The sequence below is a fragment of the Dermacentor silvarum genome, chromosome 1, assembly GCF_013339745.2.
Source record: "Dermacentor silvarum isolate Dsil-2018 chromosome 1, BIME_Dsil_1.4, whole genome shotgun sequence".
NCBI classification, from domain to species: domain Eukaryota; kingdom Metazoa; phylum Arthropoda; class Arachnida; order Ixodida; family Ixodidae; genus Dermacentor; species Dermacentor silvarum.
Window position 1 is genome coordinate 69,176,299 of NC_051154.1, and position 18,606 is coordinate 69,194,904.

General features: G+C 48.7%; 1 protein-coding gene across 4 annotated transcripts in view; it reads right to left on the minus strand.

The window, feature by feature from the left end:
• LOC119465271 (puratrophin-1) overlaps positions 1-18,606 on the minus strand; it is a 464,152-nt gene that overhangs the window by 109,483 nt on the left and 336,063 nt on the right. For all 4 annotated transcript variants that reach the window (XM_049669232.1, XM_049669230.1, XM_037726072.2 and 1 more), the window contains 5 exons: positions 6,670-6,790; positions 4,290-4,389; positions 2,814-2,906; positions 1,586-1,702; positions 626-873 (listed from right to left, as the gene is read on the minus strand). In XM_049669232.1, the coding sequence (XP_049525189.1) occupies positions 626-873; positions 1,586-1,702; positions 2,814-2,906; positions 4,290-4,389; positions 6,670-6,790 (679 nt within the window). The remainder of the gene's footprint in view (positions 1-625; positions 874-1,585; positions 1,703-2,813; positions 2,907-4,289; positions 4,390-6,669; positions 6,791-18,606) is intronic.

Here is an 18,606-nt window from a genome sequence, read left to right on the forward strand (position 1 = left end):
AGCGAACGAAGTGATCTTCGTGCTGTCTATCCCTACGCACACAGGTATGAGGCGCCGGCAGATCGCTTTCAAGATAAGGCGCGCGCGAAGTACGTCGGAGTAGCCCCCCCGCCTCCCGCGCAGCCTCCCCGCTTTCCTGTACGCGCGAGATTGAGCCGCGATCGTCGGTTCCCCATGCGCGCGGTCGCGAAACACGCAGTTGCTGTCAGAGAACAACAATGCCACCCTCCCTCCCTCCCTTCCATCCCCCCACGGCCTTTCGCGCGACGGAAGACGGCGGTTTTAGGCGCGTTTCCTGTTGGTTTCCCTCTCATGCGCGCGTCATATTTAGCCGTGTTCGTCGGTTCCCCTCGCGCGCTTTCACTCCCACATACAGCATACGGCGCGCGGCTACGATTTTCGCGTATCGCCGTTGGACTTTATACGGAACCTCACGGCGACGGCAGACATACGCCTCGAGTGTCCATATAATTGCCGTCGCAATAAAATTAAATGAAATGAAATCAATGACCTATCGGGGGTCTTGGAGCGAACTGCAAGTATGACTAATATATGACTAATATACGCAACCAAGAATCAAGAACGTCCAGCGGCTCCCTTGCGCTGACTTCGTCGGGGTGCGTACCGGTAGTCGAGATTGTGCGGCGACCGGGCACGGTACGCTTGCAGCTCCTGCAGAATGGTGTCGCCTTCTTCCTGCAGGTGGCGTAGCTGCTCATCCCGGAAGGTGTCCTGGATGTGCCGCTTCTGGGCGTCGATCAGCTGCAGCGCCAGCGCTGACGATGGTGGCACCCGACTCGTTCGCAGCTCTTGCATCACGGAGACTAGTTGCCGCCCGGACAGCCGACAGCCGGACACAAACGGCTCCAGGAACTGCGAAGAGACAGGCATCATATTTTGGGCTGCTGCAAGACTCCTACCTGCTGCAGGCTCCCACCTATTGGTCGCAAAGTCCACGTTACACTATAACACGAGCGTGCGTGGTTGCGCGTGGAGAAAGCTTAGTGAGAGCGACAAGTCCACACGTACACTACAATCAAGCAAAATGGTGATAAGTAACGCTGTTGACCTCATTACACGGGGTTATAAATACGAACACGGCACTCATGAAAGCAACAACCGATGATCAGAAGTATAGGCGATACGGAGAAGCATAGCTTAAACGACTCTGATGAAATGTGTATTCTATCACACTTTTGCTCTTCGATTATGGTGTGAACGCACAAACGCGCACGCACGCACGCACGCACGCACGCACGCACGCACGCACGCACGCACGCACGCACACACACACACACACACACACACACACACACACACACACACACACACAATGCTGCCGGCTAAAAAGGCACTGTACGTATGTTAAATGAAGTCGCTTAATTGAAATAATAAGAGAACTATGCCGATGTGGCCGATCGTAATTGGAGCACAAAAGAGAAGAAAGGACGTTAATATAAATTGGTCGAAAAAAAAATCAACTCAGAATACTAAATCATGCAGACAGTTTTACCTCAATATTCCTACTTTACCTGTATTCCTTTTCTATTCAACATTTTATCTTTAAAAACCAGGGCAAGCGTACCTTCCGGAAGCTCATCCATTCTTGGTGATCATAAGCGTAGGTTCCCCCGAATTCTGGAAGCAGGTTGTCTTTGTCCACAAACTCCAGCAACTTCTCTTGAGATGTCACTGGGACAATCTGAAAAGAAGACGGAGCAACACCGTCGACTCTTCCTGCGCTGTCAAGGATGAAGTTCTTGCGCTAGCCGAAGGCATACGTTTGTCAGGGCTCATCGATGAGATTTAAGAACCGGAGGGCTAGAGCAAATGTGCGCTATATGGTATGGTTGTGCGCTTTGGTATGTGCTCTGGCAAGTGCGCTTCGGTATTTTCTCCGTTGGTTGGAAACATGCAGCTTATGTTGTGCGATGCGCTAATCATCAGGCGCGCCTTCACAATCCGCGTGTCTTGCTTTAGATTGGTTTGCGCAGCTCAAATTGGTTCAATTAGCGCACCCTGCGATAAGGAAGCCCTAGAAACCGTCACACCCGAAGGTGGTCCTTTGCCACCGTGCATTTGCTATCGTTCACAGCAGCTGCTGCCTTCATCCCTGCCTGGAAAGAAAGGTGTCTCGAACCAGTGACGTCCACTGTAAAAGGAACTGATGCACCACCAGTATAAACTGAAACGCGAACAGAATGATAACTAACCAGAACGACTGTATCACGTAATTTTTGAAAGTTCGAAATGTAATCGCTCTGTAGCCGGTTTCCAAGTAGGGAGTGGTCCCAAATGAACCTGTTGGAGTCTGCATTAACCTACTCTCGAAATACAGCTGAACGTGAAGACGGAAGAACGCACTGGAATCGTTTTCGACTTGCACGTGCGTGAATTTATGCTGATAGCACAACGTAGCGCACAGCTGCCGCGCTTTAGACTCTCTCTCTCTCTCTCTCTCTCTATATATATATATATATATATATATATATATATATTTACCGCGCTTGGCAAAAGTAAAGACACACAGAACACAGAAGAAGCAGCGACCTCATCTAAATAAAACTAATGTTGGCACGAAACTAAAGGGAGAGTACGCTGTAGCTGATAAAGTTATTCAATTTCCTTGCCTCCTATCTAAGCATTTCTTTTCCTAGGTCTGTGTTAGCAAGGAAATTATGACTGGGTATCGCGCTGATTTCTCACTGCTAGCAAATCGTCAATAACGTAAACATATTTCTCCTACATATAAAATTTCCTCTTAACCTCGATGCCATATATCCTTCCCGCGAGTACCAAGAACGTCACTATACCTTAGCTCTTGTTTGAGACAGGAGTCCCTTGACTTCCAGAGGACCATGAGCATTCGCCACTATCACGATGTCGATCGCGTTGTTGACGTTTGCCTGAAAGAGCAGGAACAAATCAATCAAGAAAATGTAGCTCTCCTCAATACCACACCACCAAGCTGGCTAGCAACTACGTCAGCATGAACAACGGGTACCTGTCAAGTTGTTTTATGCGCTGATAACTTATTCTCAACACCTCGCTTAAGCGGGGTCTTGAGAACGAGGTCAGTGATTTCGCATTCACGCAATCGTGATCTGCACAGGAAGGACACCGATCACATGACATTGACAATTCGGTCCTAAGGACACATGAATAACCACACAAATGGCTGCATACGATATAAAATTAATTATCTGAATTCTGGGGTTTTACGTGCCAAAACCACGATATGATTATGACGCACGTCGTAGTAGTGGACTCCGGATTAATTTTCACCACCTAGGGTTCTTTAAAGTGCATCTAAATGTAAGTACACAAACGTTTTTACAACTGGTCCCCATCCAAATAGCCATTGCGGCCGGGTATCGAACCTGCGTCTTCGAGCGCAGCAGCGTAATACTACAACCACCGGGCTGCCGCGGCGGCTGCTGCATGCGATATATTCACACGAACATGTATACAGTGTCAAAAATTTGTTAGCAGTTGTAGGATTAAAAAGTTTTTAACGACTGCTCATGACTAATGAAACGCGCTTTTGTGCACATACAGGAAAGCATTTAAGGAGTATTTTGCATTTATTCCTTATTTATCTACGTAAACCATATATTGTTTATTACAACATTATGATCGTTGTTTAAGGGACATTAAAAAGAAAATTAGGTTGAGCTGTATTATTAAATTACCTTTCTAGAATACAAAGGCGCTATAAATGTGAGAATAGGCTTGTTAAGCAGAAGAGACGCCAAAACGAAACACAGGTGGCGACGCCGCCATGAAGTTCCCGAACCAGCAAGCCGTGACGTCATAAATTATGTCGTCATCTGCTCGGGCCTATACAGTTAACGTTTTATCGGCAAAGATGAACCATATTGTATTCCAAGGGAGCGGAACACTCTATATGTTAGGAAGTTTCTAGAATGCTTACTGCGCCACAACGGCCCAAATGCGAGAAAATACTTTGAAATTAATGACGTCACACTGACGTACCAGTGCAATGGTTTCGGCGCCAAACTCAGAAATTGAAAGTTTAGCCTTCCATTTCTTGAAATAAACGATTCTACACTGCTGAAAAAAATACATTATCAGTGTAAACTGAATTAGTGTCCTCTTTAGCGTCCCTCTTTAGTGGTCCCTTTCCACCGATAGCCACATTACCTGGAGAACGAAAGTTGCTGGGGCAGTAAACATCTGAGTCTTGAAGAACGAACTACAAGCAATGGAACGATGAGCCACGAAACGAGTCGTTAAAAAAGAAAAGAAAGACGAAGATAGCAGCTCACCTCAAGGAGACAAAGTGCCTCGTCGAGCAGTTTCCAGAGCTGTTCGCTTGCGTCAGCGGCATCGACGAGCAGAAGGAATCCACGAACACTGATTTCTTTCCTGGAAAGAAACACGATTGGGAAGAGTTATGCCTGGAGACCTCGTCCTTCACTCTTAATGATGCGAACTAGCGGACAACAAAGCAACTACTTCCTTATGTCGTTATCGGATCCTCGTTTTATGCTCCTGAGAAGGAGAAATGGTGTAAGAGATATTTTACCGCTTTCCAAAAGATTAACTGCATGGCTCGTTTCAAAGCAGGGTTTAAATGCACTGTAAATTAATTATTCTCCGTGACCATACAGTTAAAAAAAAAAAAAAAAACGCCGTCTCAGGAGGGACAGCTCCAATACTGGAAGTTGGTTCGTTATTCTGACTTTTCACACCACTTACTGCGACCTTTTCGATACTAATTTGACTGAAGCCGGAATTATACTGTTCGCGCACCCCTGTAGTTTACAGCAGCGGTTGTTTCGCTTTTTCATCCGCAACTCCAACGCTGGCACGAAAGTTGCATGATTAACATGACTTGCGCGCTAAACACATGCGCGAGCGTCCAGGATGCACAAGGCATCGAGCGTCAGACTAAAATCAACGAGATCGTTCACTTTTTCTTGCGCATTTATGTAGATACATGCACAAGTGTGGCGCCCGCCGTGTAAAAGAACTCTCTTTCCGCCTCTCTGTACATTTGCTTTATAAACGGCGTACAGTGCCGTGGGTGGAGCTCTCAACGATGTCATGACTGCTGCCCCTAACTTGAGGTTTCTTACATTCGGTATGCTTGTGCACAACGCCAAACGTAATAAACGTTTAGTTCCTCTTGAAGTCATATTTTGCCGATCCCCTTGCAAAATATAGCTCATGCGAAAATGGCAATTAACGCTTGATTTATTTTTTACTCTATCAATGCATAACCATTTTTGTAGTTCAGGTTCACTTTTGACACGTAGGATACAGTAATGAAGTGTGGGTTGGTGCTACTTGGTAACGCGTGGTGACAAATTGACAGCGCAATCAAAGTCGAAGACGCAGAACAGGACGAGCGCGCTGACTTCAAACTACTTTATTTTTTTACTTATGAACGCGATATAAAGTCATAAAAAAAGCTAGATAAACACGATACGCTAGGAGCGATCCTCAGCTTGTTTATCAACGAATGATCTACGATGTTTTAATGCTACAAGTAGAAGCCGTATAGACAATAGTGACTTGGTCATTTTTTCTGTTTTGTACTTACGTTTGTTCTGCTTGTATGATGAGTTGTGGTTCCTTTATCTGTTTTCTCTTAGCATATCAAGGGCTTATTCCTTTTCCTTTTTTTTTCAATTTCTGTGACTACATATCATGCCATTCTGGAAAAAAATTATCTAATTGGAAGTCAGCGCCAGTCCTGTCATTTTCTGTGCCCTCGTCTTTTGCTCACGCTGTTAATTTGCAACACACAGAAGTGTTTTCGCAAATCTGTCTCTCCTACACTATACCGTATACTGTTACGGGAACGTCACACTGGATTCAACACGGTGTTTAAAAGCCGCACTAGTTGCCATCCTCTAGCGCTTCTTCCTCACTTCTGGTTCCTCATATCCGCACTTCTTTTCCCGTTGCAATATGTTTACCTTCATGCAAATAACGATGGCAATAATCTCGTCTGTTTACCCGCCGCGGTGGCCCAGTCAGCTAAGGCGTTGCGCTGCTGAGCACAAGATCGCGGGATCGAATCCCGGCCGCGGCGGTCGCATTGCGTTGTAGCTTGCTTGCGTTGTAGTGCACGTTAAAGAAGCCCTGGTGGTCAAAATTAATCCGGAGCCCTCCACTACGGCGTGCCTCATAATCAGTACTGGTTCTTGCACGTAAAACCCCAGAAAGAAGAAGAAGAATCCTGTCTGTTTCTTTAGAGCAGTTCTGCTTACAGTGATTTGCCCTCTGCGACGCCTTGCGCTGCTAGTTGTGACGCGGAACATCTGATTCATTGAATAGATATAGAAGGGGCACACAGACGCAGCACCGTACATCGCAGGAATAAATCGGTTCTGCTTTGTTGCGCGTGCCACGGGGCTGCCACTCGCGGGAGAACGCGGAAAACGTTATTATGTGCGCTGGCCGCCTACGTTCTGATGCCCACAGTGAATCACCTCGACGAGCGGCGCTCTTTTACTACCGAAATAGATTCTTGGGCTACGGAATGATGCGTCAGAACAAAGCATTGCTCTGATAGATCCTTTTTTCAATGAGACGCCTTTTTTTCAATATACTGTATGCTGTATATATTCAAGTGACAACGACATACAAGTATGTACGTATGTATACATATAAGTTATGCAAGATCGGCATACTTACTTTGGTATTGTGTAGAAGTACATCAACATCTGTGCCAGCTGCGATGGCGTCAGTTCAGGGACATCCTTGAATGCTGAACTGCTGATAATAACTATGCCCCGTCCGTTTACATCCCTGCATCCTGAAAAGAAAGTGAAAAAAAAAAAGTTAAGTAACTTCGTTTAAGACGGTGCTTTATTGTAACGCTAGTAATAGGCGCCTCTCTTTCTTTTCTTTGTTATATTTAGCGTGGGTGGGAGCGCACTGAATGTTTGCACTTCTTCAGCATTGATAATATAACGGTTATTAAGAAATCTTCACAAATGATAGTTCTGCTATTGCAACGAAGCAGAATTTAGACGGATAAAGAATGTGTGCCAACAATGCGTGGCCAAAAGATGATAAGAACTATTGAGATTAAGTATTTCTGCTAAATTTTATCGACAATATAAAATAATTTACTTGTAATCGTTTACTGCCTCTGTTAGTATAGTATGCTCTCAAGTCATCAAACTAACAAACTATACAACCAAACTAAAACAATCGTCACTGCCAAGCGTTGTATCATTCAGTCGTATTACTATATGAGGCTAAACTCGTGGAAGAAAAACTTCGTCGAGAAGGAACTGGCGCTTGTTGCATTCTTCACGAAATCAGGGCAGGGAGAACACTACGATTCTATTGCAATCGTTTTCGCGCTTCATCAGTGTTCCGAGCGACGCTCAGACTACATTATCATCAGCATCGGCTGATCGTGGGCGGTGGATGATGAGAAAGGAATAGAACCGAGCGAAAGGAATTGTTACATTATATCAGCCTTGCTTAGCACTTCGTCAGTCACCATAGTGGTATACGGCAAATGCTTCCGGTTGTGGTAACCATGTATACAATTTCCAGATACCAGGGGTACTATTCCGGACACTGTCGAATTCCGAAATATTGTCGGATTTACGATCTGGTCAGCTCTGAATGGCCCAGGGGCCTGTGACGGCTTCTGTGATTGGCTCGAAACGCCGCCATTGCAGAATTTGACATGATTGTCACGCTGTAGTGACGGTGAAGAAGGAAACTGTAGTGAAAACTTTGAGCAATGAAAACTAACTGTTTACTGGGCGAACCTGTGCCCAGAAAAACAAGTGATACTCAATGCACAACGATAGCGGCGATCACAGTCGGCGATCGTCGAAAATATGATGTGCGGTTCAAGCGCGCCGGCTTTTATACATGACTCGTCGAAAGTTAGAGTAATCGCCGGTGCCCGCGTGCCTTCCAGAATGTACTGCACGATTCGCGTCGCGCATACAATCAGGTTACACAAGGTTCTGTGACAACGGTCAGAACCATCGATAACCTGCGAGAAACTTCCGATACATGCAGGCGCGTCCTGCGCCGAGCGATAACGTAACATTTGTTACGATAACGATAGAATTTGTTAGCCAGTGAAAAGCGGTCACCGGAGAAAGATAAATAAGAACACGCGTCAATATGGCGGAATTCTACCATGTCCAGAATAATACCCCGGTTGAGGCACGATGATGGTTCACAGCGATAATGACGTAAATCACTCCCACCTCAGAATTTATTCGTTCTATCTTTTCTCTATACGAAACTGAAGAACTTAGAAGAGGATAGTTTGCCCGTGAGCAGATATTTGTGAAGAATTTCTTCCAGGACGAAAGAAAAAGCTTTAAAAGTGAACTTTCGTACTCCTTCACTGGCTCCCGAGTACCTGACGCCGTGACTTGTCTATGGCGTCCACGAGCTTTCGCTGGTAAGGCCATAAGGGGCCCGGTTGGAAGGGAACGTGAAACATGGCCGTTGAAGAGCAGCGGTTCCGGAGTGAACGTTCCAGAAAGAATAAAGCCAATGAAATACATGATGCCGGGCCCATCATGAAGGCGATGGCCGGCCGACGTCCAGGACGGAGCAATCTCCGATTCATCGCATCGTGGTCGTGCATGGCCGCTGTCGGGAGGCGCGTTCACGCCAGCTACTCAGCGTCTAGTCGCGCGCGCGCAGCCGATACGAGACTAGAGAAAAGAAGGCTACGTTCGCGAAAGGAACAGGTTGCCCATAAGGAGCCAATTACACACTGGCACGCCGCCGTCAACCCCGTACTTTTGCTAAAGACCGCGCGGGCAGCCGGGCTCGGACTCTCATTTTTCAAACGCCCTTTTGAAACTCGTTCCCGCGCGCGCGCGCGGCCCGAGCACGGCCAGGTTGGCCACGGTGGGCTCCGGGGAGGACGGGGCCCTCCCCGAGTGCCGACGGGACGCCACGCGGGCGTTCCTTCCCCCGCCGGCGGCCCGCCAGTGAAACAAAGAGCAAGGCGCGACCCTGTATCGTGTGTCCACTTCTCCCAGGCACTATGGCGCGTATTTACCGTTGATTTAGAGCGCGGCTGGGCGCACTTGAAAAGTTTGCGCAACGGCGTAAGTCATCAGAGGGACGGGGGCGCGAGCGTGGAGAGAGCGGCGGTCGGCCCCCCCCACCCCAGCGATGTAGCCGCGCTCCCCGAAAAAGCCGCACCTTCTTCGAGACGCCTCCTCCCCACTCTCTTCTCCGGGATGGGACTCCAGTGGTAATCACAGAACCGGGACCGTCATTATTTATAACATCGACGTGGAGACTCGGTAACGACTTGGAGGGACGCGTGTTGGGAATTTCTAATTTAAGGTCCCGCCGGAGAACTTGCCTTTGCCGTCGATGGTGACCCACCTTCGGCTCGGGGTTCAGGGTCACTGTTTTATGGGTCGACCAGTGGCGGCTTAATAAAAGAGCTGCTTGCGTTACGGCAGTGCGGGTAGTCATTGTTAGTGCCTCTGACCCATTTGCCGCGGGCTCAGAGTCTTGTGCGGAATCCCCCCCCCCCCCCCACCCCGGTCGCGCTAAAGGAATCCGTGGGCCTTGCCGCTGTCAAATTATGCAGCGCAGTTGGCCAAGCGTCCGTCGTCTAAATAGCGTGCATTGATGAGATAATTGTTCACAAGGAAGCCAGTTAGTGGTTTAGGAGGCAAGATGAAATCGAACGACGCATGTAAGTTTTATATGTGACCTATTGCGAGTGGCCTTTAGTGCATTTTTCGTCTGAGTTCAAGTTCTCGTTATCTTTCTTGTTCTTGTTACATTTCTATCGTTCAGTGCTGTCCTTTCATTTTTTGTATGCATTCATCCTATCTGAAAAGGAGTAGCGGGCGCCCGCTTAAAGGCGCCATCTCCTAAATATCATGTATTAAAAAAAAGAATAAAACTTGACTGTGTGGTCTTCATCGACCTGGGGCTTTTTAATGCGCTGTTAACAACAGTGTTATGAAAAGTGGGGTTGCTGTGAAGCATCCATGTATAGGAATGAACACGGAGGAGGCTTCATGGCATAGTGGTAAAGCAACCCACTGCAAGGCCTATGTTTAGTATCGAAAAAAAAAAAAGGGGGGGGGGGAGAAAGTGACTGAGCAATAGGTGTGAGTAATCAACCTACAGGTTTAGTAGGACGCAACAGAAGCTGTAGATATGCGATCCAGTCCTCACGTAGATAGCAAGTAACTTGCCTTGTACGTTTTTAAATGAGACTGAGCCTTTACTATTCTGAAGTAGGCTTGTTATATTAAGAGCTCTTGTCTATTCAGTTTTAAACTGCCGGCAAATCAGTTCTTCAGCTTAGTACTGTTCTTATTTCGCAATTTCAGCTAAGTCAATCTGCAAGGATGCAAAAGTTCAATTTTGCACCGAAAATCTGACTGCTCAATTGAAACAATAACAGGGTGGGGGTAGTGGAAGCGACATTAATCATTGTTATAGTCGTAACTGTAAATAATCTACTTGCTTTCTTTGTTGTTCCACAATCACCCTATGCATTAGCACGTTCAAGGTGTATTAGGGTAGATAATTGAAAATGCGATTCTCCCGTTCTGAATGTAAACAGCGCCACCCAATCTGAAATGAGGGAAATGACAGAAGCCAGTGCAAAGCAGCATGGATGCTATCCTCCCGCGCACCTGATATACGCAGTATCGAGTGGGAAAGCATGAGAGCTATGCCTTCTCGGCATATAAACGTATAATAAACCACGAATACTTCAAACTGCCACTTTGACTGTGACTGACTTTAGAAAGGTTTTAGCAAGCGATGTAACATATCAGAAAGAATGTAGTAATCATGCAGCCAATTGGTAAAGAGAGAGAGAGAGATACAAGCTTTAATGATATGCTGGATATGTTAGTCTGGCTGCATATGTTCGCCTGAGCATACTCCAGGTGCTGGTATCTGCACAAGCGTGTGCAGATACCAGTTTCGCCGCGTCTTTTCTTGAGAAAGGCATCTGGACCATATCTCTCAAAGTCAACATGGACGTTGCCTAGTATTACGCAGTGGGCTGGTGACCAGTGCAGCTCGGCACTGTGATGCAGTTCGCAGGTTTTATTGCATAGGTGTCTGATGTCCATGACGAGTTGTTCCTGGGTGCGTGGCGACTTCAGGGACTGCAGCGCCGCTCTTAAGTCGGTGAAGATGACCCAAGACTCGGCTGTCTGGTCTATGATGTAAATAAAAGCTGCCAGCAGTGCATTTATTTCAGTGGCTGTAGCTTGAGTGCGGTGACTGAGAGTGACAGAGATGGTAACACTTGCAGACGGAATCCTCACGCCAATAGCAGATGATGTAAGCGTAACGGAGCCGTCACTGTAAACATGACGGTGAGCCCTGTAGCTGGTGCTAATATGCTCTAGAGCAAAATATGCCAACGCTGGACCGGGAGTACTTCTCTTGCTCGGGAACCCAGGCACGAAAGTGACAATTAACTACGAAGGAAATATCCACGGTGGGTCCGTCGGCATAGAAGGACTTTGATATTTCGCCGGGAGCAAGCTCCGCACCACAGGACCGCTGTCTGAAGCAAGCGGATGACCCGGCACTCTGGCAGCAAAGCGCATATGGACTCGAAGAAACTCCTGCTGCACTTTAACCGATAGGCGTCTGCTTTCTGCAAGCGTTCCTACACTTGCTGCCAATTGGTAAAGGGGACACCTGCAGTGCCCGTCATTGGAACAAAGGCTATACATGGATCTGTGCGTGAAAAGGAAACCATCGCTTCTCCACGTAAAGCCTAACAAGACTGACGGCTTCTTAGGCTGACAGCCCCCGCCGCATCCATTCAGGAGCTGGCCGAAAAAGCACAAGTTAAAAGTGCTTGCCGGTCACGCCGCCTGTGCTAGAAACAACGCGCGATTCACTGAAACACGATGACGGAACGTAAGCAGCGCTACCTGCAGCAGCCTTAATGAGAACGGTGGCGCTGTCCGGTCCGGGCAGACCAGCCGCTGGAAAACCGGCGACGGACGCGCTCGGCAATCTAGGCGTCGACCAGGCACGTCCGGCGAGTAGCCGTAATCGCGCCTAAATCAACTCCATTCATAATTATCTCATGCAGGTCGCACGTGATGGCGCAATAAGCAAGGAGGCCCCGTGCACAAAAAGCCAGTCGGACGCCAGCTCATCGCCGGCCGGCGTTCGGGGATCGCCGATTTTCGAACGGTGTTAAGTCGTGCACGATTCGACCCGGTCTAAATACAACTGAGCAGCTGCCTCGCAGGAAGCGCGCTCCCGCCAAAGTGGTTTCTGCGTGCGCTTCGGTCCGCTTTGTCGGCGGCATCCGCGCCGCGTGCTAGGGGTGGAGGAGGAAGAAATGAAGACGCCGCTCCCGAAAGTTTAATCGCACAGAAGTCGCGGGAGGCTGAAGCCGTCGAGAACTGTACCTTTCTTTCTGCGTGTAACGTACATTTCCCGAAGTTTAATGTCCCTAAATACGCGAAACACTAAAGCTTAGAATGCTACGACAATGAACTTGGAGCTGGAGGCATGCACGGGAGCGGAGGTTTCAACAGCGGCTCGTGGTGGAGAGCTGGGTATACGCTGCGCAGAACTAGTTCATGACCCCGAATATCACGCCTCGTTGGAAGTGATTATATCCGAAGTTGCTATACAGTTCAAGGGAGCGAGTGTGCAGACTCGCGCTGCGATGCCGGAAAGTAGTTCTCGAGAACCGTTCACCTATATAGTTTCTGCTTCATCTGGTGTTCCCGCGTCTATACTGTTTCGTTCGCAGAATTTATAATTCAGTTACTCGAAAACTGAGATTTGCCTTAATGATGTCACAATTACTGAGTGTCGAGCGCAGCAGTGATCCTTGCGACAAGAACAAATTCTTTATGTTGGTGGTAGAGATAGTGTTCTCACTTGAGGATTTCTGGGCGAGCTTACATTACTCTGCTCGACGCCCTTTGTTACGAACGGCGCGTTCAACAAATTTATCAAAAGTCAAGAAGAAATGCGAGCAGAAAGCGTGAGAACTCGCAAATCACCTTGAGGCTTTCCACAGCGCGCATGTGCACGCACTTGTGGTGTGTAGGGCTTCCACACGCACACACTGTGCGCGTGTGTGTATGTGTGCGTGCGTGTGGAAGCCCCACACCACAAGTTCTGAAATATACGGCGTGGCTATTCAGGTTTTAGCACCGGTAGCGCTGCGCGCACGGGAAGCGAGAGCATTTCTTACGGGATGTCCAAAGCTGTCGCCATTTATTATTATCTACAATTGCCACTACCCTGCCGTCGCGGTAGCGCAGTGGTTATGGCGCGTTGTATGCGCTGTTGAGCACGAGGCCGCGTATTCGATCCCGGTTGCGGTGGCCAGATTCCAATGAGGGTGCACAATTTAAAAAAATATAATAATTATCACTACTATATAGACCCAAGCTTTATTGCCGTCTGAGAGTTCAGGTGCTACAGTTCTTGCCTAAAACCAAAACCGTGGTACAATTGTGTATACATGCATATAGAAAAATTTCTTGCTATATGTGCCCTACCAGAGGAGGACTCTGTCGGATACGTAAGCGCCTTGGGCGCGTCGAGCGTAACACGGGACATCTGATTGAGTCACTGTGTGCCGTATATGACGTGATGAGAGCAGGAAGACCTCCGGCCCGCTTCGACGAGGGCGCATGAGTGTTCGGCGTGTTTCCGATTCCGACGCGGCGGGGGACACATCGAATGGAAGAGCGGTAGTCGCTTCGAGCGCGGCCGATGTCGCATACACACATTCCCATCGCATCGGAGCGCGGTTAAGACCCCAGCGGGAGCTCCGTCAGCGGTCTGAAGCAACGCGCCTCCTCGGCAGCGCTGGAGGAAAGCCAGCAATCGCAACTTTTGCCACCTCGTCTTCATTATGCTCGAGTGCCTCCCGCATACCCCCCGCGCCCTCGAGTCGGCGCTGAAAAGCGGTAACGGCGAGAAAATTAGCGACACAATGGGGGAAGAGGCTTTCCTCTCGACTTCCAGCCGGTTCGCGCAGCCGCAACTTCGCTTCGCGCTCGAAAGCTGTCCCTATCTCGTCGCGCTGCAGCCATCCGTGTCGAAGCAATCGCGCGTGCGCGAAGGAGCGGAAGAGCCAGGGAAAAGACGCATCTCGCTGCCGCTCTGCACCAATGCGTCGGTTGCATAGGCCTCGTCTTCTTCCCTTCGGCGTCTTTAAATTCTCCGCGCATACCCTGCTCGCACGAAGAGTCACAGGGGCAAAAACCTGCAGGCGCGTAGGGTCAGCGCGTCCAGGACTCGTCCATACGTGAGTGAACGTAGCGCTTTCCTACCCCTTGCTGTGGCGTGGGCCAAGAACGACGGAGCAAGGACGCATTCGAACAAGTATCCAGGAAACGCATTCGCAAGCCCAAGAGTGTGCGTGTACATAGACTATTTTATTTTCGGTCCATGAGTGCTGCCACATGGGGCTTCTATATAAGAACCCTTTCTAAATTTCCTGCGCAGGTAACGTCAGGTAAACACTATCGTGGAACACTGAAAGTGCCTGTACAGCCACTTCAAAACGCAGAAAGGACATTTCTGCGCTTTGCCTCCATCAACTGCAGCCGGCGCTGCAGAAATTCCAAGCCATGTGCTCGAGTTCAATGTCATTTTCTCCACCATCCTGGAGTCTAGTTGGCTTATCAGTCCAAATGAATTCAAATCAATCGCAGCAAGTGATAACAGCTAACCGTCGGCTTGATATCGAATCAGCACACCAAGAATAAGGCATGCCGACGAACATTTGCCTCAGTGGCAACAAAATGCCGTACGCGTTTGATGAAATACTCATCCCTACTCACAGAGAGGATTTATGAGGAACGACACCGCACTGCATGCAGTATTGCCCTTCTTTTCCCTGAGGCGACAAGAGCTTCGGTCGCCCTTGTTAAGGTAAAGCTTCTGCAGCGACAATCTTAGGCTAATTGTGCTCCGCTCCCAGTAAAATTCTCGGGGTCCGTAGCCCGGGACTATATTCAGAGGAATTTGAGCGATTATCTTAGAGGGGATTTGGGAACAACACTGAATACAGTTTTTGAAGCGATTCTAACGTGAGCGAAAGAAGAGTTCATTTCGCGGCCACATCGCATGAACTAACGCAGTGGCACGCTGCCGTAGCCTACCACTGCATGAAAAATGACACTTGAAAGAGGAAACCACGTCAATTTCCTTATGCCCTCCCACGCAGTTATGACACGATGGAAATTATTCCCTACTCCTACCTGTACAAGGTCACTGCCAGGACATCTCCAAGCGAGTAAGTATGGTTGTCCGGCTAATAACGGCAAGCGGAACTCCCTCTGGCAGCGATGAAAAAAAGCAAAAGGCATAAAAAAAGAAGAAAAGGGGGCGGTCTTCATCTAGCTTCCGCAAAAGACGACGAAACTCGGGAAACGCATCACCTTTCGTACCGGGACGGCGTCGCACGCTGTGCGGGGACTGTAATCAGCTCAAAATGCCCGCTATACACTTCACGTAATAAGCTGCAATGACGTCGGAATTAATGCCCCCGACGGGCCAATTTATAGCGCACACACATGCAGGCACCTACCGGATTACCCGGCATACCCGCCGCGAGGACACAGGCCAGGGACAGATACCGAGCGAGCGGAAATCTGGGACAGCCCGCGTCACTATGATTTATCCGCGGGGCGTAGGTATCCGCAGTGCAAACACGTCCGTGCTAAATGAATTTGAGAGAAAGGGGAACTGGAAGGAAGGAACCAAGATTTTTTTTTCCTTTTTTTTTTCTGTCACCGGTTTCTTTCCTGTAGGCCAACCACATGCAGCGGCCCCCGGGTGACACAACTGGCGCATACGTCTTGGAGCGCACCACCAAAAAGGGGCACCGTCGTCCACTCGGAAATGGCAACTTAGTATGGGAGTTTAATTGGTCACCGGAAAGGGTTATCGCCGACGCTCGGCGAGATACGAGAGACTTTGCAACTCGCGGCAAAAGAGGAAACAGGTCCGACGGGCACTGGTTCCGCCATATTTCTGCGAAAGAGCTGCTCTACAGCGAAGAAGCGAGCCGGACAGAATGGATGGTGCGCGGGCGATGCCACGCCGTGCGCGGCGCAGCGCAACGCGGACGGCAGCCGCGCGACTTCCCGACTCGATAACATTTGCGCAACGGCGCGGCGACGCACGCCGATAAAACGCGAAGAGCGCCAAACAAAGCAAACATATAAATCTTCTCATCCCTGTCCCGCAGAGAACGCCTACAGGATTGACGATCGGCAGGTGTGATACTACGCGTGCTCGGGACGCGTTGCGTCACGAGCTTGCTTTACGCGCGGCGGGCGCGACGCTAAGTGAAAAATCGAGTACGCCATTAAGCGCCATAATTCAAGATATACGCATCTGTTCGCGGGCACGCGAAATACGAATGTGGGGCCCCCGCGCACACGTGCAGTAGCGCACTGGATTCTGGAGCGCGCGCGGCAGAAAGCCCGCTGGGGCCGCCCGGTCGGTGCCGCGAGCGCGCGCACACACACAGGGCGGCCACTGCACAAGAGACTGCCGCAGCCGATTTCAGGGTCGGCAGCTCGATTGCGGCCGAACGCGGCACATACGGAAGCAAACGCGGCGTGCCGCACCGGAAATGGACGATTGTACAAGCGTTTAGGTTAAGACTTGGTGAATTGAAAAGACCGACGAGAAAACAGTATCAAATGGTTCACTGAAGTACGAATGCCATTGTTTATTCATTTATTTGTAAGACCCTCAACGTACATAGTAGTAGATTGCAGAACGAGACTACAATGCAAGCGTAAAAAATACAGGATTAGTTGTAAGAATTCACAGCAGAGGGGACAAAAGAAGGTATTGAAAAAAAAAAAAAGTAATATTTCAATAACAACTGCAAAAAAGTCAACCCGCCGTGGTTGCTTAGTGGCTATGGTTGTTGGGCTGCTAAGCACGAGATCGCGGGTTCGAATCCCGGCCGCGGCGGCCGCATTTCGATGGGGGCGAAATGGGAAAACACCCGTGTACTTAGATTTAGGTGCACGTTGAAGAACCCCAGGTGGTCCAAATAATTTCGGAGCCCCCCGCTACGGCGTTATCTCATAATAAGATCGTGGTTTTGGCACGTACAACCCCACAATTTAATTTAGAAAAGTCAGTTATCTAGTACGGAGTAATTAAATACACAAAGAGTACACTTTATCAAAGAGGTAATGCCCACGAATAAGTATATATTTACGCCGTTTGGTACCATACATTATTTCACGTTAATTAGTGTGTTCCTAAAACGATTGGGGTCACCGATGCTTACTAATGATGCAGGTAGATTATTCCAGTCGATCGACGTCCTAGGAAGGAATGATTGTGAGCACGCGACGGTGTTATGACGGGGTACGTTAAGTTTATGTACGTGATCACGACATTATTATTAGTAGTAGTATACGGTGCCGTTCGAACATTGTACCTTGAGCCTCACCCGAAGGAACGATTTGACCAAAAGACGGCGTCAAGACACGAGGCTCAACATGCGTGCATCACTGCTAGCTGCGCCGTACTTCTGATGCGGAAAACGACATTCACGCACGCGACAAGCGATTAGTTCCACCCATAAACACACAGGGGGGTCCCACCACACGCTGCAAATTCCAGACTTCTTGCGACTAATGGAGCACCACGGCGGGCTGTCACGTTGACAACACGTCTTTTCGGGTGCTGCGCGTAAATCAACGATTAAACGTATAATGCCAGAGATTTGGGACGTTCGATAGGACAAGTGAAGCCCAGCGCCGCAGCACCCTTGCCCTTAATCCGACCCAGGATATCGCGCTGGAGAGGAGCGACAAATGCGAAGGCGCCGATTTGCATATACTCTGAGTTGACGACGTTTTCTGCCACCTCAGTACACCGCTTTCCCGCGCCAAATTTTGAATGTGGATATTGGCAACGGGTGCACGACGATTGCTTTGTCGGCCGACGCCGAAGTCACCTGTCGTGAAGTGAAACAGGGTAGTACAGAGCGCGAGACAGTGAAGCCGGTAGTTAAAAAAGAAAAAAAAAATTATACAGGCCCCAACTCGCAGGTTGGAATCTATGTGGATCGAAGTTATCGGGCAGCGGTTAATCAAATAGTAAATACAACTAAATGCGATGCGTAGAATTGTATTTATTTTCCTGTTATGCAACGGCCGTAATCTGATCCAGTGTTTAAGTTAATGCACTGCACCGTTCGCAAGCTTTGTCAAAATGTAAAAAAAAAAAAAAAAATCATGTTCCGACATGCGCACTGTGAAACGTCAGTGCAGCGACGTCATGAGGACCAAGGCGGTGTTTGATGCTTATTGGAGGAAGAATGGTGAGGAGAGGTATAGACAGATAGAAGAACTACTCACACGCAATATACCCGTTGTGTCTACGTATGTACTGCGTATTCGTAAGTACATTTAAGGTTTCAATACACCTTGAGTCGCAGTGGCACACATACCCAATTCGGGAGATTGACCAGGAATGGGCACATACGCAGTGGCTCGAAAATGGGCTAAATATCCGCAAATTTAAAGAGGTTGTTGAAAATGATGCACTATCATATTAACAGGTGTGTGTGTGCATTAGAGGTATACCTATGAGGCGACATTAAATGTG